At 45.5% G+C, this 24,270-nt stretch overlaps 1 protein-coding gene across 2 annotated transcripts; it reads left to right on the top strand.

Annotated features, from left to right (window-relative positions):
- Window positions 1-9,059: 9,059 nt before the first annotated feature.
- Window positions 9,060-24,068, top strand: LOC311513447 (prolactin-releasing peptide receptor-like). Of its 2 annotated transcripts, none has more exons than XM_084615293.1 (3): window positions 9,060-9,178; window positions 10,601-11,588; window positions 21,910-24,068. In XM_084615293.1, exons 2-3 carry the CDS (start codon window positions 11,170-11,172, stop codon window positions 22,541-22,543), a joined length of 1,053 nt encoding a protein of 350 aa, XP_084471419.1. In that variant the 5' UTR covers window positions 9,060-9,178; window positions 10,601-11,169; the 3' UTR covers window positions 22,544-24,068. The 2 variants fall into 2 exon arrangements, with proteins under 2 accessions (XP_084471419.1, XP_084471420.1); XM_084615294.1 differs by having other exon boundaries at window positions 9,093-9,178; window positions 11,145-11,588.
- Window positions 24,069-24,270: the final 202 nt, after the last annotated feature.

Below are 24,270 nucleotides of genomic sequence, written 5' to 3' on the forward strand. Positions count from 1 at the left end.
TGTCAAACTGGGAGGAGTATCTAAAGCGATCCCACAGGGGTCAGTCCAAGGTCTGACACTATTCAATATTTTCTTTACTGACTTGGATAATGCTTATAAAATGTGTGGATAACACCAAGCTGGGAGAGTTACAAGCACTCTGGAGGACAGGATTAGAATACAGAATGGCCTTGAAAAATTAGAGAATTGGTCTGAAATCAACAAGATGAAATTCAATAAAAAGTGCAAATCAATAAAAATCTACAGAGGTGAGGCCTTGACTGGAGGACTGTGTCCAGTTCTGGCACCACACTTTAGGAAAGAGGTGGACAAACTGGAGAGAGCTCAGAAGAGAACAAAAACGATAAAAGGTTTAGAAAACCTGATCTATGAGAAAAGGTTTAAAAAACTGGGTGTGTGTAATCTTGAGAAAAAATGACTGAGGGGGACTTGATAAGTCTTTCAAATATTTAAGGGCTTTGATAAAGAGGATGGGGATCAATTGTTCTCAGTGTCCACTGAAGGTCAGACAGGAAGTAATGGGTTTAATCTATAGCGAGGGAGACTGAGGTCGGATATTAGGAAAGGTGTAAGGGTGGTTCAGCTCTGGAACAGGCTTCCAAGCTTGAAGTTGTAGATCCCCATCATTGGACGTTTTTTATGAACAGGCAGGACAAACCCCTGTCAGTGATGGTCTAGGTTTACTTGGTCCTGCCTCAGTGCTGGGGGCTGGATTTGATGACTTTTCGAGGGCCCTTCCAGGCCGACATTTCTCTGATACTGTGATTCTATAATAAGGAGAGTATTTTCCAGAATCTAGTTCTGATGGAGTAGCCAACCTCCCAGGAAACTGGAGTAAAGCTGGTAAATACATTTCTTTTGTTTTCTGAGGTGGGAATTAAAGATTGGGCTAATTAAAAACCTCACTGAATGCCACTTGCTCTGCTTGATACAGCAACTGCATGAAGACTGCTTACTGGGGGAGGGTTAAGCTGTACAAAGAAATCCAGGAAGAAAGGAAATGCAAAGCGGATTAAGACCAGTACAAATGAAAATAAGAATGGCCAGGCTGGGTCAGACCAATGGTCCAGCTAGCCCAGGGTCCTGTCTTCCGACAATAGCCAGTGCCAGGTGCTTCAGAGGGAGTGAACAGAATGGGACACTTTATCAAGGGATCCATCCCCTGTCACCCAGTCCCAACTTCTGGCAGTCAGAAGTTTAGGGACACCCAGAGCATGGGGTTGTGTCCCTGACCATCCTGGCTAATAGCCACTGATGGATCTATCCTCCAGGAGTTATCTAATTCTTTTTTGAACCCAGAGAGCCTGATTGCCCATTGCTTTCTTGTGTTGTCATTCACACCCTGTGCAGAGTGGGTGTGAAATGCTACCAGATCATATTTCTTCACTTGCTGACCTCAGTGGTGGTGTTTTCCACCCCCTCTGCACTGGTGGGAGTGACTGCAGAGGTGCAAGGCAGTGGAGTCATGAACAGGTGTCTGTGTTGCAGTCCCTGTGCGCTCCCTAAGTCACGTGCAGCAAGCACATGATGAAAGACTCATGAACACTGTGTGTTTTCCAGCAGATCAGCACAAAGTAGCTCAGCACACATGTCCCTGTAAGTGAGGCATTAGAGGAACATTGCAAGGTTTAAAAGTCCCTGACCTGCATGCTGCCAGCTCTGATTGGAAGATATAGACTATAGGTCAAGACTCCGGCATGAAAAACAGGGGAGACAGGGTGTGCTTTATTCCTGGGGGTATGTGGGGGTGAGAGAACAGGACGCACAGGTTGAGACGTGGGAGTGCCAGCATCTGCACTGGGGGTTTGCCCCCGGTGTAGCTACTCCTACGTCAAACTCCGTAATGCAGACACGCTTTTAAGCTCAGCATCAGCATCTTGCAATAAAACTCCCTAGAGCCCCACTGCGTCAGTTACTGCTGGGGGCTTATGACGTGAACAAGTTTGTTTTTACTCATTCAAGTTTTTCCAGTCTTACCGATGGTGGCAAATGACTGTGTTTTGAGCTGGATTGACTCTGATTGTGCTGGGAGTTGTCGTGATGGCATTTGGGGGCTGATCTTATTCTGCTGCTCCTTTGTGTGTCTGCAAATACTTTTCTGGAATAAGCCTGGCCTTGAGAGGTGGCGATGCATTGGAGGAAATTACATGCTATGGTAGCCTCCTTCATGGGGCGATGCAACAATTTGAAGCTCAGCCTCCTGGCCGGAAACTGGGTAATTAGTGCATTTGTGGTCTCTAATCTTCTACCCCACTGGTATTTTTAGATACATAAAGGTGCTCGGTGTTTACAAACCACATTCTTTTGTGACTCAGGCAGAGAGGTTGAAGGAGCAAGAGGGTTAAACAAATCCTCTAAATAAAATATCATTCAATACCACAGCCCTACTGTCCTGTCTTGCTAATGACCCAGTGAAACAGGAACGCTGTGATTGGAGCCGGTCAGGAAACTGAATGTGAAAATGTTGAGGCTTTGGAAAAATTTTCATCCTGAATTTTCAAAGCCAAACCCACGGCATTTTTCATGGAAGTGAAATTCTGCCATCTTTCATCTTGAAAACACTGACACATTCTGCAGTGATGTTTCCAAAATGAAAGATTCCCTGCCCCTGCCGGCAATACAGTCTCTGGGCCTCTGTTCTCCAGCTATAAAATAGTGATCCTTAAAACAATCCTTCCTTTTTCCACCCTTTGTCCAGCTTGTCTGTCTCACCTGGGAGGTCTTTGGGGCAGGGACTGTCTCTTACTGTGTGTATGTACAGTGCCTAGCACAACAGGGCACTGATGTCAGCCGTGGTCCCTAGACACCAATGGAATACAGTGATGAGAGTGAGAGCTGAAAACCCCCCTCCTCAGACTGCCTACCCTATTCCCCATGTCTCCTAGGGCTACTGGACCCCAGCTAGATGGGATTTTCTCTCATTTAACTCCCAGCCCTGCCAAAGGCACGTTAAGAGCCAAAAGAGGGGACCCAGACACACACCCTGTGCCATTGTTGATTTCTCAAGCCCTGGGCCCACTGGTTTTCTGTGTTCAAATCCTCCAGCTGATGTCCAGGTTTCTGACAAGCAGAGTTGCATCCACCCAGCCTGGCTTGGATCACATCATTGATTTAAAAAAAGAGACAAAACAAAGCTCTGTCTAGAAAAATTAATTAAAGGGTGAGACTTTACTCCCCAGTCTCACACTGACAGGAAAAGCAGGTAAATGAATAAGACGTAGTGCCGATCTAGCACCTTTATTCTCCATTAGTTAGCACTTGCAGGTTGCTCTGAACATTCACCATACCTCCTGGGACAACTATGACCCTAGTGCAGGTGACAGACCTGCCACCTTGGTCTGTGGAACCCAGTGCCAGGTGGAGTAAAACCACCCACTAACCTGCTCTGCATTCAGAGCTAAACACAAACCCTACCTCTTCGCCCAGGCCGGCCTGTAATAGCACCCACAGCTCACGCCAGCATTCCCACACTGCTGCATCCAGTAAGCCTGAGCCTGCACCTTGCCAGTGAGGAAGGAAGGAAGAGAGGCCCCTGTTGGGTGGGTGGGTTGGTTTGTAACTCCTGGGAGGCACTCAGATACTAGGGTAACACCCAGGATGGCTGAATGGCTGGTGGTTGCATTTCTGTGGTGGGAGATAGACAGATGTCTCTATGGGGGATCGATGGATACGCACCCTGTGCGGTAGGTTTGTATTATTATGGGCTCTGGTCTACAGCTGTGTAAACTGGAGAGATGAAGTGGCTTTAACAGAGCTGGAACTGACTCAAAAGCACTCGTCTGCAAAGCTAATGCTAACAGGAGATTGTGCGATGGCAACACACCCTGGTAGGATCCAGTTACAGCCCTCCCCAGCTCAGAGCCCGCTCCACTTGTGGGATTAGAGATGAATGGACGGAAGCCCTTTGAGACGAGCTCCGTGCTTTGGGCCGCTCGCTGCACCTTTGGACTAGAGGAGATCTCAGGTGCCGCCAGCTCATTCTTTTTCTGCTTTCCCATGCCCTTGTTTAGGTGTTTGTGGAGTTCAAACAACGTCCTGCATGGCAGCACATCACAGATCACTTTGAGGTAACCATGGCAACAGGACAGTAATTAATAGAAGACACTCAATGCCATGGAAACAAAACTGCAACAAACAAAGCACGCTAGAAGGTGAGTTGGATGGCTCAGGGGATCTGAAAGGGCCCTGTAGCCTTAGGTTACCAGTTCAAATCTAGCCCAGGTGCGTAGCTCCTGGGTTTTAGCATCTGCTGGCTGCTTGGTGGCCTATGTGACATTGGGGAAGGCGGAACTGACCTCAGTTTGGTTCTTCGCAGAGACACGTTAGCAGGTGGCACTGACTGGTAGTCTTAGCTGAAGCCAAAGATTGAATGAGCCATGCAGAGGCGGGTCCCTCGCTCCAGGTCAGTCTGACTCAGCAGCATCTTCCACTCGATTTGCACCAGTGTAAATGACTACACAAGGTGCGGGGTAGTGGAGAATCGGGCTCTAGCTTTGGGTGACATCCTGTATGCACCATTCAGAGAGATTTCTTCTGTTTCTCCCCTAAGCCTTGTTTTCTCATTGACATAATGGCTGAGAGCTTTCAGCTGGATCATTTCCCAGTACTTAGGAGCTTCCAGGCTAGTGCATTAATGGCCTGCAGTGCAAAGAAAATGAATGTCTTCAGCATCACAGCCACGGTAGCTTCAATTCATAAATCCCAATGATTTGGGGAGGGACAGAAGAACTCAGTGAAGGCCAAACAGGTGTCCTTTGTCCCCCACATGCCAACCCCCAGGGCTGGGCATCTGGGGCCTGGAAAATGACACTTTTCACCCCAAGTGCAACAGGCTGTTTTCTTCTAGTGTTTGCCAGGGAGTGGAGCACTGATGAAAGGTGTTATGCTGAGCCCGGGTGACTGATGTGCCGTCCTCTAATCATCTGGGGTGAAATTCACCGCTGTGCACCACTGCAGCCCTATTTGGGGGAGGGGAGGGGAGAAGAAACATACTTCTTGGGCTGGACCCTCTGCAGAGGGGTGGATTTCTCCCCAGCACAGCAGGTGCAGCCTAGGCCGTGAAAGCTCATGCTTCCCCCACATCTCTCCCCTGACCAAGCCTCTCAGCCTTGATGGACCTGTAGGGCTAAAAGGGAAGTTCAGACTCCATGGCAACCCTGGAAACTGAATGGCTCCCTCTCTGTAGCCACAGGCTTTGAATCTCAGCCCTTACATAGCAATGAAGTGAACTGAAATCAATGGCTTCACTGCAGAACAGACTGGGCCTGCAGGGGCTCTCTCTTGGGTAGGTCAGGGGCTAGGGCTCATTCCATACTTGGCCTCGCTGCTGAGACTGTCCATAAGGATTACTGCCAATTCGAGCCAACTGGGATGGAGGGTTTTGTGATGTGGCCAGCTCCCGGGAAGGAGTTAGACCAGTGGTGTTAGCCAAAACGTCTCAGCCCACTTGCAATTCAGTTCATTACAATTAACCTCCATAAATCCCCCTGCGGTTTCAATCTCATACGGGATTCCTCTCCACTTCCTCTCCACTTTTTGAGCAACGTTGCTGTGCACTCCGAGGACATGATCCGAAGCCTGTTGAAGGCAGTGGAAGCCTTTCAATTGACTTCAGTAGGCTTCAGATCATGTCCTTAAAACGGCTGCTGCACTCCACCTCAGAGGTGGCTGCATTTCAGGAGTGGGAGAGGCAGAGTGGAAAGGGCATTGCTCTCAGGCTTAGAAAACCCAGGTTTTCACAGACTCCCTGTGTGACCTAGGGCAAGTCTCTTAATCTACTCTGTGCCTCAGTTCCCATCTGTACAATGGGGATAATCACACTGCCTTACCTCACAGGGGTGTGGGCTCTGATACTAAGATGATAGGCAGATCTCCATATATATGTACAGCGTCTGTTTTCAGTCTGAGCTTGTAAAGTGCTTTAGGAAGTTGGGTTTGGTGAGAGGTGAAATTAATATAACTACTGTATTCTGTAGTGTATCTTTCTTGCAAACAGTAACCCCAAAGCACTTCACAAAGTTATATGTACAAGACAGCAGGCAGTAAATGGTGTCTCTTTTTTAATGAATAACCCAGTGGTTTAAAGACATTTGATGGTGACATTTTCACATGAGCAGGGAGTTCAAACACAAGTTTAATGCTGATGATACTCTATTTAACATAAAAGATGCTTTAGATATTTCTCCCAGGCTACCTTCAGCTTCCCCAGGGAGTCTGTGGATTCTGCACAACTGTGGGCCTCCGAGTGAGCGTCAGGCAGAGCCCACTTCCAGAATTAATCAGGAGAAATAGAGATGAAAGCCTGTGTATCCCACTGGCGTAGGGAGCAGAGTGGAGAAGGGACTCACATACTACAGACCTCCAGGCTCACTTCTATTGCTATCTGGCTTAGCAGTAATCAGGAAAAACTTATCCCCAGGGTCTCAGCTGTCAGAGTTCAGGCATCTGGCCTTCTTTGGAATCCAAGCTCATCTCTTTCATTATAGAGGGAAACTCTCCAAGAAAAGAGAACTATATTTTATGAAGTGGATACAATTTAGCCTGAGTGTGCGTAGTGTCGGGCTTCCATGGGAATGTCTGCTCAGATCTCAGTTGGGGAAGGGAGCTGCAGTGGGTCAGAGAGTCTGTCCCCTCGCATCAGGGAGAGATAACTATGAGAGTGATCAGTGTGACAGAATGGCGATTTCCTGTAATGCCCTGGACAAACCTTATTGAATCCAGTTAAACCCGACTGAATTAAGTGTAACTATCTTAGGAGATCATTGCATTAAAATGCAAATGTTTATGTGTTGTTGTGGGATTGTCCGTAACTTATCTACGAGACATGACGAATGTAAACCTTGGGAAGTGTTAGGAGCTTCAAAGGACTCTTTTGAACAATGGGCCAAGACAAGAATGATCTGTTAGTTGAGTAGGTTTCCTAGGAAATACTTGGGAGGAGGGGAATGCAAATGCCTGTCTCTAAACCTGATCTTTGGAAGCTTGTCCTGGGCAGGGGACTTTTGCCTACAACTTACCGATTTCCAGGATCAAAAGGCCCAAATGGCATAAAAAAGTAACTCTCAGATTCATGGGGTGCTTGTTCTGAACGTGTGACCACAGACAAAACCCATGGTGGGATTTGAAGGACTGTTCACCAGCCAGAACCCTTGTTGGAGTTGGGGTGGTGTCAAGTATTAGCATGGGTGTAGCTTCTTTTATTGCTTGAATGTATTTTCTCTGAACTGCTTTTCCCTTGAAAATAAATTTGCTTGCTTAGAAAGAGCTGTGTGGTAACTCTACTTTGGCAATTACACTGTTTTCGCCTCAAGGACAGTGAAGTAAAGCAGGCCAGTCTGATTTTGCTGGGAAATTCACAGTGCAGGCAGGGAACTGTGCAGCCTGGAAATACCCTGGTCAGAAGAGGGATGCATGTCTCTGCCCAAGAGAGGAGATGGCTGGGGAGCTGGAAGCCTGGGGGTGGAGGAGGAATACAGATGTAGGTGCCCAGAATTGTGACCATCAAATCCTCCAATTAATACCTGCCTAAAGCAATCAAAACAGATCACAATAAAGGACAGATGCTGTGTTCTTTTCTAAATACAAGTGGCTCATTACTGAGGTTTACATCAAATTACATGATGGCTCAGATGAACTGGGAATAAATTTAGTAGAAGATTCTATAGTCTCTTTGGTGTCGTTGATCAGGAATTCAAACAGTTGTTAATGAATACCCCCTGAATTAAACAAGTGATGGAAAGGAGATGCATTGTAAGAAAATAGTTATTATAAAGGGGCAGTGTCCTCACAGAGGCCAACCTCTTCAGTGTTGAGGCCCTGATTATCCAGCAGCAGCTGAGGTGGAGCGGGCACTGTGTACGCATGCCTGATGTACGCCCAACTCACCAAGAAGAAAGGAAACAGGGAGGCTAAAAGAAACGCTTTAAAGACACCCTCAAGATCAACATCAAGAGATGTGGCATCGACACCACGCACTGGGAGACAGCAGCCCAGGATAGGGATAACTGGTGAAGACTTGTCAGAGAGGGAACGTCCACTTCTGAGGAAAATCGCCTTGCCCTGGTCGCAGAAAAATGCCAGAAAAGAAAGAAAAGACAATGGTCAAGCAGCAATCTTGGCCCTGCCCTGTCTTCCAGCACAACCTGCAACGTCTGCCAACAAGCCTGTGGCTCAAGGATCAGACTCCCTCAGTCACCAAAGGACCCATGAAAAATAAAACCTGTGAAAGAGATCATTCTCGACCTCGAGGGATCACTGACAATGACACTGGATAACACCCATCCTCCCAAAGAATCGTCGTACACAGGGATCCTTTCACCCACCGCTGAAATGTGGCCACTTCTTGGGTGGAACATGATAGCTGAATTGAACACTCTGACTCTTGCAAAAAGCGCTTGCGAATGAGATTAAACATCAATTGTACTTATTTTATCAGCTGGTATTGGACTGATGAGGGCTTTGAACAATGCCACCAACGGTTACGATACTGTCTAGAAACAGGGGTTGTCTCTTAGCTGCACCTTCAACCTTTGACTTTCTACCTGGAGCTTGTTCAGCACTTCACTGTTTTTTCATAGACATCATAGAGAAGAAGTGCTTAACTTAGAATGACAGAGGTCTAGGGCTCAAGCAATCAGGTGCTGGGGCTCAAGCAATTTTTGCACTTTCAAAACTGACATGGCAAGCCCAGAGATGCTGGGGCTATGAACTGCCAAGCCCAAAGGTTCCAGGGCTACGAACTGCCAAGTCCAGAGATGCTGGGGCTCTGTCCTGGTGAGCCCTGGCACAAATTGAGCCCTGCAGAGAAGGGCCATTGAGATGTAAGCAAAAAGGGCCTTTGACATCTCTGGGCTGAGGGCTCCAGCCTGGAATTTTCTCCTCCTCCAGCTTCAAAGAAGTTACTGCTAATTGACAGTTGTGGCAGAAGAGAATCAAGCTCCATATCCTCATTGCGGTTACAGGAAGGAGCGGAGAGAGGCAGCAGCCAGTGGGGGGAGTGAGAGGGTTGGAAGCATGGATCTCCGTAAGTTCAGCACACAGATATGAGCATAGTTGGAATACAGAGCCCCAAAGGATCAGAGAGCAGTCTGAATTCTCTTCCTCTCTCTGACACACAAACCCCTCCTGGAATTAACACAGCTCCTGAGTGCCCTTCCGCCCTGACTTTCCTCTGCACCAGGTCAGTAGAGAATGCAATGGTTTTCTTTTATCTGCATTTACAGAGGGAATATTCAGCCCAAATGGAGAAGCAGATTTTTCTTTTTCTTTTAAATGTACTGTATGCATAACCCAACTAGTGAGCAAGAAATGTGCCTAACTGGTTGGAACGGTTCTGTAGATAGATGCTACTGCATTGTAGAAGTTACTTATTTCCTGAAAACTGGTGTCTCATTGTAAACATGCCCTTAGCGTGGACAGCTGAGATGGTATTATTTTGCTGTTTAGTATCATCTCAGAAGAAGCAAGGACTCCTATACAAAATAATGTAAAGGAGGATTTTACATTCATTGTGTTGCTGAGACAGCTAGTTTCTTTCTACAATTCACATTTGGAAGCTCATTTGGGAGCAGAATGGAAAGGTTTGAGGATATGGCTGTGATGTAAAATGCATTACTTTGCTAGGGTTTCACAGAAATAATACTTTGAAATTGCCTTTCATAATATTTTGTTTATTTTGAAAGCATCTTCCATATGAACAGTGTCTCAAAATGCTCCCTGTATGGAAAAGTTCCATAAAGTTGAATAAGGATAAAACCAACGGGGCTCAATAGAAATTAATCTAAAAATCTAGATTTAACAGAGTCTGCTAAGCTTTCTATAGGTTTTTGGAGTCATCCTATAGAATTCTATGGCAGGGATAGAATTCTTTATTCAGTTCTGTAAGATGTTTCCTAAAGTCTATAGAAAGTGTGTGATTTTTGTTCTATTAAATTAGATAAGACTTCACCGTAGGAGTTTACAGAGTGAAATAATAGCTGACAAAGATGGAAATGAAGGGGTTCAGGAAAGGAGAAATGGGCTACTTTACTAAAAAGCTCACTAACCCTCTTCCATAGAAAAATGGGAGATTAGGTGCTAGAATAGTGTTTTTCAGGTCAGACTGAAAAATAATTTGAGCTGCAACTCCCAATGCTTTGTGGGAAAGCATATATTTTAAGAACATAATAAAACCCGCTGGCTGTGGAATGCACTTGTGTGTACTCATTGTGAATAACAGCAGGAATCCATTCATTATCTCATACTTATGGAGAATTGAAGGGTCTCTGGAAATGAGTTGTATACACTCCTGAGTGATGTACAGCAGAAGTTCTCATGGTATCAGCTTCGCGGGCATGAGTACTGTGTACTTGTGGCTCTGCACTGGCCAACCAAAACCCCCTGACAGACAAGGATAAGAAGGGACATGAATGGTGGAGGTGACTTGGAGGGATTTGTATTCCAAGACTGAATCTATTCTGTGTCCACCGATTTCTGTCTTTCTTTCAAATCCTAAATTTGGGGCCTGGCCCTCTCTTCTTAGAATTGTCCCCTTTATCAGGGGAGGGCTATTTATCTGAATCCCTCCTCTTCTAAACCTCAGTTTTTCCATCTTCTTTCCCAGGAATCTGTAGAACAAACCACTTCCCAGACCTTCCAGACAAGCCAGGAAAACTAAACGGGGGAAAATATTCTGAGGAAGTTTGAGACAAAGAAATCAGATTATAAGGAGGCTAAAGGGACAGGACTTGAGGGGAACCAAATTGGCCTCAGTATGAAGGCTAGATGCAGCTGGAGCACAAACATGAAGTAAAATTTGATGTACCACAAGGACATTTCAATTCAATTCTCAAGGTGTGTCCCGTGAATTACAGAACAGAGAGGAGAATCAGTGGGTAGCACCTGAATAACTGTTCACACAGGTATACTCAAACATAAATGGAAACTCTCTGCAAAGCTGAGAGACTGAATCAGGTTAACAGGTCACATTTGACCTCTCATGGATTGTTTGCTGCTCCAACCAAAAGAGATGCCCACAGAAGGACTCAATCATAAATGGCACATACACGGGTTGCTAACTATATCCATGAACTGAAAATGAATGGAATCATGGTTATGACCCTGTAATTAACGTCACTAATGCTGACCCCCTTCTGCTCTTGTCTAAGCTTGCTTCTCAGTTGACTTTGACTCATGGAACCAATTGGGAATTGGGACAAGCTCCCAACCAATGACAGCATCAATGAGATCGTCCTCAAGAACAGCTCCAATTCCAGCTCTCAGTTTACGGGAGTCCAGTTGATCCAGTCCTTCAAGCCCCTCATCATCCCCTGCTACGCCCTGGTGGTGCTGATCGGCATCTTCGGCAACTACCTTCTCCTCTATGTCATCTGTAGGACCAAGAAGATGCACAATGTCACCAACTTCTTCATCGGGAACTTGGCTTTCTCAGACATGCTGATGTGTGCGACATGTGTTCCTTTTACCCTGGCCTACGCCTTCAACCCACAGGGCTGGATCTTCGGGAAGTTCTTGTGTTATTTCGTGTTCCTGATGCAACCTATGACAGTCTATGTGTCTGTCTTCACCCTCACAGCGATTGCTGTAGACAGGTAACTAGTTCCTAGCCAGCCCTTTGGAAATGATGATTTTCCTTTTTTAAAAAATTTGGGTGAGGGAATTATTTAGTAATTTTTTGGCCTCAAAAGAGCAAAATCTTTTCAATATCACTAAGAAATCTTTCAGAGTAGCAGCCATGTTAGTCTGTATCTGCAAAAAGAAAAGGAGTACTTGTGGCACCTTAGAGACTAACAAATTTATTTGAGCATAAGCTTTGGTGAGCTACAGCTCACTTCATTGGATGCATGCAGTTGAAAATACAGTGGAGAGATTTATATACACAGAGAACATGAAACAATGGGTGTTACCATACGCACTGTAACAAGAGTGATCAGGTAAGGTGAGCTATTACCAGCAGGAGAGTGGGGGTGGTGGTGGGGAACTGTTTGTAGTGATAATCAAGGTGGACCCTTTCCAGCAGTTGACAAGAACGTCTGAGGAACAATGGGGGGGGGGTGGAAATAAACATGGGGAAATAGTTTTACTTTGTGTAATGACACATCCACTCCCAGTCTCTATTCAAGCCTAAGTTAATTGTATCCAGTTTGCAAATTAATTCCAATTCAGCAGTCTCTCATTGGAGTCTGTTTTTGAAGTTTTTTTGTTGAAGAATTGCCACTTTTAGGTCTGTAATCGAGTGACCAAAGAGATAGAAGTGTTCTCCGACTAGTTTTTGAATGTTATAATTCTTGATGTCTGATTTGTGTCCATTTATTCTTTTACATAGAGACTGTCCAGTTTGGCCAGTGTACATGGCAGAGGGGCATTGCTGGCACATGATGGTAGATGTGCAGGTAAACGAGCCTCTGATAGTGTGGCTGATGTGATTAGGCCCTATGATGGTGTCCCCTGAATAGATATGTGGATACAGTTGGTAACAGGCTTTGTTGCAAGGATAGGTTCCTGGGTTAGTGTTTTTGTTGTGTGGTTGCTGGTGAGTATTTGCTTCAGGTTGCGGGGCTGTCTGTAAGCAAGGACTGGCCTGTCTCCCAAGATCTATGAGATTGATGGGTCGTCCTTCAGGTATTTGGCTTTTTATTGTACTGGGGCATGTGACACTTTGCAGTTTTGTGTGATTCACTGTGAAAAAGGATTTTCAGCAAAATGAAATTCCAAGTGTAAAAAATGTCTAGGTTTTTGCATAGAAAAAGGATCACTTTGGAGATGAGGGGGAACTGAAATTTTAATAATTTCAGTAATTAATTATAAATCTTATTACTTTCCCTTACATCACATTTTGCCTCTTCAAATGTACAAATATTAATGTGACAACCCTCACAGCGCCCTAATGAGGATAGGCATGATTTATTATCCCCATCTTACAGATCAGGGAAACTGAGGCACAGGGTGGTGAAGGGACTGATTGATTTTGTTTTATTAATGTATCTGAATGGTGTTTATCAAATGCGCCTATTGACACCTCTAGGATCTATCACTGACTTGTCTCTAAAGTGCCACAAGTACTCCTTTTCTTTTTGCGAATACAGACTAACACGGCTGTTACTCTGAAACGTGACTTGTGAGAGACTGTGGGCAAATCAGAGGATCAGACTTTCAGCAGAGCTCAGGAACAGATTTGCAAGCACTTAGCACCCACAGCTGGAGACAGATTTTTAAAAGAACCCTCAGCTCCCACTGCAACACTTAAGTCCAGGTACTAAGAGACATCAGCACTGGCATGTTGAGTAGAGCTGTTCCAGGACAGGAATTCTGCTTCAAGAAGGATTTTGAGATGTCTAAATCTTGGCTCTGTTTCAAATTGGAAGAAAACCTGCAAATTTCAGAATGCTCTAGGAAGGAAAATTCCAGGAAAAAAAAGTTTCAGAGCAATCAAAATGTTTGGTGCCAATTTTTACTTTATTATTTTGTGTTACAATATACAATATAATACAAATAAAAAGATATTCAAAGCAAAAAGTTGTTTCAAAAATGAAAAATCAAAATGGTTGTTTTTCATTGCTGGGATTCATTCCCCCTCCCGCCAAACCAAATTTTGGTGCATACAACATGGTTTTGAGTTTGAGACAACTGCATTTTGCAAGGCAGTTCCACTGAAGTTCTTCCAACCAGCAGTAGTTCTCAGATCTTTTGTAAGCCTGGCCACTTGCAGGTGTCTAAGTTGGAGCTGGGCTCTTCTAGAATCTGATTCTAAATTGTTTTGTATAATGGGAATAACTATCCAGGGTGAGAGGCTTAGTGTTTGCAAAGCATCTGGGCACCTGTGAATGAGAGGTGCTAGAGAAATTATTACAGACACAGCCGGGAGTTCCTGTGTCTCAGTCAGAATTAATATTAATTTCCCTCCCTCTTATTATTTCCCTCCATTTCCTTTGCAGCAGCTGTTTCCTACAGTTCTCGTGGTCAATTCTGCTCACTCACTGTTAACTTTCAGCCCCATCGGCTCAGCTTACCCCGCTGAGACCATTTAAAGGATCAATATATTCCTGTAGGCCCCCTCCTTGGCCTGACTCCAGGCTCTGGGGATCTAGGCTGGGAAGGGGGATTGATAGTTGTGTAACACCCGGGTAACCAATGGGGAGCAACTCCGTAGTAGCCCCTGAATTCTCCTGTGTTCCGGGGCTGTGTTCTCCCTGAGAGGGCTGCAAAAAGGAGCAGGATCCTTATGTTCTCCCTTCTGCCACACAGGTGTGGAAAGGAGGGACACACTCTTGCCCACAGGGATCTGGACCCGCACTGCGGCTTTCTTCGCCCACAAAATGGGATTAAAGGGTGCTCAGCACTGTGTAAAATCAAGCCCTTAGGGCCAGATTTTCAGCAGAGATCACCACCTGTTCAGGCACCTAACGGAAGTGGATACGTTTGCCATTGAAAGCTATGGGAGTTGCTGGGGGCGGAGCACTTTTGATAATCTGGCCCTTAATGTGTATAGGCCAAATTCACAGTCCCTTCTGCAGTTTTTACTCCAACAGAAGTTAATTGGAGGCCTACCTGAATAAGGACTGAGTAAGAACCTCAGGCTTCGGCCCTAGGTTGGGTCAGGTATTTTTTTGCTCTCTCATTGCTTGATCTTGAGAGGCATTCAGTAGCACAATCGAGCCCAGATGAGGCAAGCACCTGGAATTAGATTCCCATTGATCACTTTCTTCTAACCCAGCTCAATTTCTTGAGGCTTCTCTTCATTTTCAAGTGCTTTTCTTTTGGTGCCTGTCAATTACCTCACTTACAATCCATGCTGTCTGGAGTCCCCTTCAGGGCAAGATTAATAAACGTCAGCCATCCAGCTCTTCAGATGTTTTCTGCTCACCAAAGCAAATCAGCTCTCACTCCTGACAGTTCCCAGGCAGCCTTCCCAGACTGCCTCATGAGACCAGACTCTCATGAGAATCTGCCACACCAAACACAGTGCTAGCAGTCATTCAGCATCAAATCTAGCATGAATGCACATCCATGCCACAAAAGACTGAACATTTTAACAACTCAGAGCATCATCTCCTGCAGACGACAGCTTCTCTTGCTCTGAATTCTAGCACAGAACCCTAGAAACTAGAGTTGCCAATAGCCTAGTCGGTCCAGCTTCCGCTGCACAGTACAGAATTGCTCCTTTTAGTAGTTAACTGTAGTAGGAGGGGCTTGGATTCAAGCCATAGGACTAAGACTTTAGAGATCTGGCTGCAGTTCTGGCTCTGCTGCAATTCTGTGTGTCACCTGAGTCAAGTCACTTTTTCTGCCTGTGCCTCAGTTTCCCCTCTGTAAAAGGAAGTACCAACACTTTGCTCCCCCAAAGGGGTGCCGTAAGACTCTGTTCATTAAGGTATGTGAGGTGCTCAGATTCTGTGGTGATGGGTGTCACAGGAAACCAATCAATATTTATACCACTGTAGATCTTGAGTAACTTCGCTGCCGTCGGGGGAGTGAGACTAGTGTAAGTGAAAGAGCCACCAGGCTTGGAGTGACAGACAGACTGACAGTGGAGTAGTGCCTGATGCCCGCACTGGAAAAGAACAGGTCGGTGCTGCTGCAGTGAAAAGACCAACTGGAGAGGGTATCGTAGGGTATGTCTACACTGCAAATAAAGGGCATGTTCTTAACTTGGCTTAGCTAACTCAGGGTAAAATAGTAGTGAAGACACTGCAACTCGAGTTAGCAGCACAGGTTCAACCCTGCAGGCTTTCACTCGAGCTGCTAACCTAAGGTAAAAGCCGAGCTGCCATGTCTTTACTGCTACTTCAGCTCAAATGAGCTAACCCAAGGTAAGAACACACCTTTACTGCCATGTAGATCTACTCTTAAAGTGCGACTGTTAGGGCCAGAGCCTCAGCTGGTGTAATCCATGTCGCTCCAGTGAAATCAGTGGAGTTAGGTTGATTTGAAGATCTGGCCTGAGATTTTTACATTCATTGAATAATCTCCTGCATGTCTATTCAACTGTGTATACGCGCAGGAGGAGATGATACATATGTCCTCCACTTTGTGTCTTGGGCGGCGCTGACATTGTCTGCACCATGCAAACAGCAGTAATAACTGATCATACCAACAAGGAGATTAGAAAGCGGGCAGCAGGGCAAATGGAAATTAATCCTCCTTAGAGGGATGCAACAAAACTAGTCTCAGGAGCAAGAAAGGCAGTATCTCCATGCTTCCCAGCGATATGTTCATTCACTGTTTGCTAAGCAGCTCTTTGCAGAGAGGTCCAGTCCACCACCTGGCAAATATAGCCTCATTCAGGAGAGAGGCTCAGTCCTGACCCACTCCCCACACACCCAGCTCTGTCCTTGCACCTCATCGCTAGCTGCAGCACCCGCTGCTTTTCCAGCACTGGCTTTCTGCTGAGCAGAAAATACCAGTGGTGCAGAATATCTATATATAGGATCTAGGATGAGAAAGAAACAGCCCGTTTTCCCTTGTGTCAGGACTTGGATTTGAACCATAGTCTTTTGCTCTTTTCTGTTGTCTTCGGTGTGGGTTATAGCAAGCTTCTGACTTGGCTGGGAGAAGAGCTTGTTATTGAGGGCACTGACATGAAGTCACTGCAGAGCCCACTACACATACATCAAACTCTGCATTAAAAGGTGTCTTTCCACTCAGTGCTGTTGCTTGGTGTAAAAGTGGGAAGTCTATGTGACTTTAAAACCAGTGCAGCTTATGGCATGATAGTGACCTGATCAAACATCTCTACTGTGCCAAGACATGACTTTGTAAATCCAGTAACAAGCTTCTTACTTTCTTGGAGCTGGTGCAAACACCAGGTATGACAGATTGATCCAATGACAGAGCCTAGATCACTGCAAATAGCAATTCCATTTCCTTTCCTCCTTGTGCACTTTGTAGTGAAGTCCTGTGGCTTTGGCACTCATCAGGGCTGGAGAGATGCCATGGCATGGTGATGATTAAACTAGTGTCATCATGCCAGAAGGTTCCAAATTGTGATGCAAACACAACAGGAATATGCTACTCAATCTCCTTCTCTTTGTGTGAGGCATATTTGTGCCCCATGCTTCTTTCCGATAGGCAGAGATCATAAAATGTTCCCCATGCTTGCAACTTGTAGCCTGCTGTGTTGCAAAATAAGCTAATTTCACATCTCTTCACCTGACCAGGAGGGCTAAGCAGCCAGCATGGGACTGGAAATGTATGTGTGTTTAGTTTGGGAGTGAACTTCCTATTGCTCTTGTTCTGATTTCAGTGCCACTAAATAGTGATGTCCTTGACTGCTGGGTCTGTAAAGCACTAGGTATCATTTCTGCTCATTTCAGGTTATTAATACCTTCTCATACAAATCTGTGCTAGACAAATTGTTCTGACCCCCAAATGGCAGGCACGATCCCTTCCTAAATGGAGACAGACATGGGATCTGGTTTGGGGCTTGTTTTTTTGGGCTTTGGGTTTTTTAACATTGTGTTTCCATAGTGATGTCACTTTTGTAGGGAAGGCTGCAGTCCCAGTGGGGAATGGAAAGAAATAGGCAGATTCCAAAACTAAGCCGCAGATACAAGGAGCATCTTTAATACAAACATGACTCAGACGCTGGCAGAACAAAACAGGTGCAGTGGAGGCAAAGCAAATTAGACGAACAAAGGGAAGATTTAGGCTGGACGAGCAGGAAAGAACTTTCTGACAGATCTCTTAGGAGGTAGGATGACCTGCCAAGGGGTGTGTTGGAAATCTGATTATGTGAGACTTAAATATACTTGGTAACTGTGTTGTTTGGTCTGATCCTGCATTTTCTGATGGGGGGCTGGACTAGTTATGTCCCAGTAAGGCTTTCCCATCTTGAATTTCTGTCACTCTATTCTTTGCATTTAGGGCTGGGCTGTTCCTCCATGGTAAAGGAGAATCTAGATGAAAGGAGCTACAGCATTCACAATCCCCTTTATAACTGCACACTTAGGGCTACGTGTTCAAGGACCCCTACTTTTAACTGCTCCCTTTCCTTCCCTAAAGCAGGGATTCTGCGGTTCCTTGCAAGGTATAGAAGGCACCACTAGTTTGGAATGGAAAATGTCATTATTGAAAATACCCTGCCTGCCTCTGCCTGCCATCTTAGCTGTTTCTCAAGTTCCCATCACCGTAAGTCTTCTTGGCTGCCTATTATTTATCAACATAAGGCCTGATTCACCACTCTCTTATACATGTTTCATGCCAGTGTTACTTCACTAACTCCAGATGAGTCATGTCAGGGTGAAGCTAATGGAGTGGAGTGGTGAATCAGGCTCCTATTGTTCAATCAAACCTGGATTTTCCTCCATCCAGTCTTTGGAGTTTGTGCACCTTCCCAGGAATTACGAAACCGGTCAGTACCCTTAAATTCAAAGGGTTGGTTAGGAAATTATGGTGGATCAGAAGGATTTAGCTAAAACACTTAGCTGCCCTTTCCAAAGGGACTCTTTCAGATAGGATGAGATTCTCCTATGTGCAAAGCGGCAGCACAAAGTCTATTCACCACCCCAGACCCACATGAGTCCTAAAATAAGTAGGACTTAGGTGGTTCACCGGCTTTGCACTGGCTTTCTGCATGGCTGGGAGTTGAGGAATTTCACACCCTTACATCCCTAAAGAGATGTATACGTTCTGTGAGAAACTGGTCATATCACAGCCCAACAGCATCCAGAATGAAATGGCCTTAAAATATTTACTCTGTGAATGGGGCAAGTCACAGAACCTTCAAATTCTGTGTCAAAGCATCACCTTTGCCAATGCAATGGTCAGGTACTGTTCAGTTCACAGGTCCCATTTACACTAGAATTAAAGAATTCTCTTGCACCTCTGAGAAGGGAATCAGGGGTAAGGCTCTGATCCTGCAAAGACAGGCTTGTGCTTCATCTCAATGAGCTACTTGTGTGTAAAGTTAAGCGGGAACGCACATCTCTTATAAGCCTAGGTCTAGCCTGAGCTTAGCTCTGTATATGGCTAACCCGCTTGTTTGATGGCACAGATTGATCAGAATCCTGGTTTTGGGAAGATCATGTGACAGATGCAAGCTTGCTTTCCTGTCTAGACAAAATAAATGATAAATTATAAAAAATATTAAATATCCATCACATGTAGGTTTATTGTCAGAGAGATCAGTTCAATTGCTATGCAAACTTCTGCTGAGGGTTTGTTTAATTTCAGATGCTCCTTTCCAGTCCCTATTTTCCATTATAATCTTGAATGTTTTGTGCAATCTAGTAATAAAATACAAGTAAAGGGAAAAGAAGGTCATAATAAAAATACAAATAATTTGAATAATATCTAATTGGGGCATTTATTACTAGCTGGAATATAGGCTGGGACACAGCTAGATAATTTCAACTCTCTGGCCCTGACACAAGGCACCACATAACCATGTGCCGAAAGTTGAGTGTGGGCTTAAGTCTCATTGACGTCAGTAGGACTTCAGCACATGTTTAAAGTTCAGCACATGCTTAAGGGCTGTCCTGAATCGAGATGCTTTCCCGAAAGTGAATGTCGATCAGTTACATAGGTTCAAACATCCAGGAGAAGAGTGAGGTACGGATACGTACATAGACAGACAGTCGGGGGGGGGGGGAGCTGAGTGTGAGTTAGTGCTGAATGCAGAACACCCAGTATGTGAAAGGTGCTACATAAAACCAGTTTAGTCACTTAAAATGGCTAGCAGGAGGCTCAGCTCTTACAAGTCTTTGACCATAAGAAATAGCGAGGAAATGAAAACAATGCATCTAGTGAAGGAGGAGAAAAGAGATTAATTAGGTGATTTTTTTTCATTTTAATCTTTTAAAAAATGTTGCCTGGAGCTCCCAAGTATGATTCAGAGTCACTTTACACAAAGGGCTGCCTGGGTGGTTGATCAGGAGCATTCTGAGGGGCCGGGTATTTCTGGAGACGACTGAAGGCACCTACGGTTTAACACAAGGCCTCAGGATGGGGAAAAGAAAAGCCGCTATTATTTCGTTCTTCCACAATAAAAGCTGTTCCTAGGGGTTAATTCTGTTGCTTTGCTTCTGCTGGGATAATTACAGCTCTTAGGGACTTCAGGCTTTTCTGAACTGGAAGGGTGTCATTTCCTGCAGATTTGGCACCTCATGTCAGGCCTCTTTGCTTAATTTAATGCAATCGAAATGTAATGCTAATGAAATAAGAAAAAGCAGCCATTAAATGTTTGACTAACTGGAAAACGACAGCTTTGGAACTGAAGGGAAACCTCTTTTGTCGCTTTTGTGCTCAGCCCTGGAATTTGCTCGTGCTGCTGCTTGGCTGACGGCTGCTGATTCCCCGTGGTTCTGTGGAGTTTTATCGATTAAGGTCTACCAGACGCTTTAGGGACTGTAACGAGTGGCACATACTGCAGAAGGTAGAACTAGAACAGAGCAAGAGCCCGTTGAGTCTGATAGCTTGTCTCTGATGGTTGTCAGTGCTGGATGCGTCAGGAGATGTAGTTCTCCCCAACTGAGCAGTACTATATACATATATATATTATGGCAGGAAATGGCTTTATTACACCATCAAGTGATCAGTTTAGACCCTGAAACCTGGCTGATAGTCCTTGTAATTTTACCTTAGCTAGTGCAAGTACTGGCAGATGCTGTTCTTACCACACTCACTCTTTACCTCAGTTATATACTGAGATGGTGAGTTCCAAAGGTTAACTAGGGAATGCATTAAGTACTCTTGCCTTTCATCGGTGGAGAAACTTAATGCTTTTTAAAATGTATTTTAATTTTTAACCTTCTAGTTTCAGCAAGTGCCTGTTTGTTCTTGTATCTCGGGATGAGGTAAATAGGAGAAGCCACCTGGGCATCTCTGTACCTTTTGATACCTGTCTCCTGTACTGACTGGCCTTTCCTTTTCCTCTGTCATTTCTCTAACCCAGGTAATGTCGATGAAGCTGATCAAATATACAGTAGACATAACTTTGTGGGACAGTGCCCCAGGACTCATTAACAATGATGGGAGCTGTGCCTCTAAAATCATACACCGGAAGATGGTCCTCTATAGTAGTCACCAGCAGAGGATGAAATCTTTCCATCAGTGACTCCACAGTTCAGTAGGGGTAGCGTTCTTTGTTCTCTTACAGATGGACTCCCTGTGCATTAATTGTGGGTGACGCACCATCCTGTGCAGTGGAGCCGGCCCAAGGCCTAGGCACCATGTGGGGCCCACTTGAGCTGTATCCAGAGGATTTCAGAGATGCATAGCACTAGCTGTCTGCTTGGAGAGGGCTTTGCCCTCTGAGGGGAAACGTCAACCCCATACTGACCCTGAAACACCTGGACCAGGGGCTTGGGTGCAAATTAAGAGCAGAGTTATAGCTTTCAAAGGTGGGACAGAGAGAGAGTGCAGTTAAAACAGCATCTCCACTGTTGTAAATACATGAACACAAGGACAGCAGCAGAACGTGTGCACGTTAATGTAAAATGGTCTCTAGCGGCTAATGTAGGTAACTACGTTACTCAGTATACATCACTGTGGATGAGTCACCCTCTGGGACCATGGCAGGGGGATGTGTGGCTGGTAGTGACCACTCTCTCCATGCAGTTGGTCACTGGAGCATTTGTTTACTGCTCCTGCTCCACCCTCCTCTACCCATGGACCCAAATGCTAGTTTCAACGTCTGCCAGGTTCAGAGCAAACAATAAGATCTTCAAAGAGCAATGTGAGCTCAGCTTGATTCCGCCCCCAGCTCAGTCAGGAGGACCCCTCATGACCCCTCAGGGTGAGCTGCTAAGTTCCTATACATCGCTGAGGCCTTATTTGGGTCTTGATACGTGCACACACGCCGGAAACATGCCATGACTGGTGAGATATATGAGCTATAGGGATAATGCCATTCAGGAGAAAGCGGCAGTGGGAGCTGTGACTCACCACGCTCATTCCCTCTCCCTCTCTTTCCAGGTACTATGCCACGGTGCACCCACTGAAGAAGCGCATCTCGGTCACCACCTGTGTGTATGTGGTGGGTGGAATCTGGTTGCTGTCCTGCACGTTGGTGGCCCCCGCCATCGCCCACACATATCATGTGGAGTTCCAGAAGGAAGGATTTGCCATCTGTGAGGAGTTCTGGATGGAGAAGGAGAAGGAGCGCCTGGCCTATGCCTACAGCACCCTGATCATCACCTACATCCTGCCCCTCTCAGCTGTCTCCCTCGCGTACATCTGCATCACAGTCAAGCTGAAGAACCGCGTGGTGCCCGGTCACCCAACGCAAAGCCAGGCAGAGTTTGACCGGGTGAGGAAGAGGAAGATCTTCCGCCTCATCGTGCTGGTGGTGGCTGCCTTTGGGATCTGCTGGCTCCCCATCCATGTCTTCAACATCATTCGTGACATAGACATCAATCTCATCAACAAGCACTACTTCCTGCTCATCCAGCTGCTCTGCCACTGGTTCGCCATGAGCTCCTCCTGCTGCAACCCCTTCCTCTACGCCTGGCTGCATGACCGCTTCCGCAGCGAGCTGAAGAAGATGTTCACCTTCAAGCAGAAAATCATTCCCACCAATAACTGCGTAGCCGTGAGCGTGATGCTCTGAAACCCGGAATCTGGGTTCTCTGCTATCTGATGGTCTCGCATTTCTCTCACTCTTTGCATCCCAAACTGAGACACACAAGAATCAGCACACCCACCTCCTGAAATGCAGGCTCCTCGCAGGTGGAAGGCTGTGACTATTTACGAGTTTAACAGCAGCCAACCATATTGCACGAGAGTTCTGGGACGTGAAGTGAATGATGCTGTATTCCACCGCAATTGCAATGGGAGTTTGGGATTTTAAATTACAGAATTACAATATGCCCCAGCTCTTGCAAAAAGTGCCACCAGGTCTTTGATGTGTGCAAATCATGGGGTCCTCGGGTTTCTGCTCATCTGCTCCAGCACCGTCATGTCCTTTAGAACGTGATGAAGCTCAGTACTGGCTCAGAGGAAAGAGCACAGGGTATCTCACACATCTGCATGGTCCCCAGATGTCACCCATCCAAGAACTGAACTTTAAGAACCAGAGTGCTTTTTTACCCAAAGCACGATCAGCCTGGGGAACACACCATCATAAGGCATCTTTGAAGTACAGACTATAGCAGATTTCAGAATAAGGATACCCAGAACACTAGACAGGACCAAAATATCAAAGGGATATACACCGTCATGCGTAAGCCAAGCACTAACTGCAGAGGGTCAGGAAGACATTTTCCCAGGGGCACTGTACTACATAACTGTCCATTGTGGGGGTTTACACTTTCCTCAGAACCTTCTAGTATTGTCCACTGTGGCAGACAAGATTGTGAACTAGTTGGATCTCAGGTCTGGTCCGGTCTGGCACTTCCTATGTTTGTACAGCCTGCTTGCCATGTTGGATATGATACCATCACAGCACAAAGCAGCATGACTTCAGGGCAATAGCCTGGGGAAAAGTGGATTTGTGTCTAATGGTGATGGGAGGGTGGGTATATGTGAACAAATACTGCACCATATTCAGCCCTGCATATATTGGTGCACAACCCCCACCTCTCCTGATTAAGTTAAATAGGAATTGAACTGCTCCTCCATTCAGTCAGGGTGAAAGACTGACTTATTGTGCATAGTTTCCTCTTTCTTTCTTTCTTTCTTTCTTTCTTTCTTTCTTTCTTTCTTTCTTTCTTTCTTTCTTTCTTTCTTTCTTTCTTTCTTTCTTTCTTTCTTTCAACAGAAGAATGATTTGGTTGGCCATGGGAGGGGCTGCTTAAGTCAAACAGAAGCTTGGGACAGTGAAGTATATGCACGAGTGTTTGGGGTTGCAATGTAACTTTGTCAAAGCATTCCTGTGTCTAATACAAAACTCTTTCTTGCATATCTCAGAATGAGGTTTGTTGGCTGGAATCTGTAATACTACAATAAATATAAAGGAATAACTACTTCAAGATTCCTCTCTCAAACACTGAGCTTAGAGGCGATTTTCTTTTCCAAAGTGCAGAAGCTGCAGCCCTGATGCCTGCTGGGAACAGAACTGCAGTGAGTGAGATCCTAGTGATGTGTAACTGACATGATTCGAATGATTTCATCCCTCACCTGCTGTTCGCTGAGCAGATGTGTTTGATGCCTAATAAAGCAGGGCCAGAGACTTGAGATTCTTTTTTCTCATGACCACTCCTTCAAAGAGAGGGTTGTTTTCATCCAGACATCAGTGGATCTGGATATGGGGGACGATGTTTCCCAATGGCTATAGAACAGGACTAACAGTTAGGACTCCTGGGTTCTGTTCCCACCTTTGCTGCTGTGTGGCCTTGG

Source organism: Lepidochelys olivacea (genome assembly GCF_965140295.1).
Source record: "Lepidochelys olivacea isolate rLepOli2 genome assembly, chromosome: 26".
Classification (NCBI taxonomy): domain Eukaryota; kingdom Metazoa; phylum Chordata; order Testudines; family Cheloniidae; genus Lepidochelys; species Lepidochelys olivacea.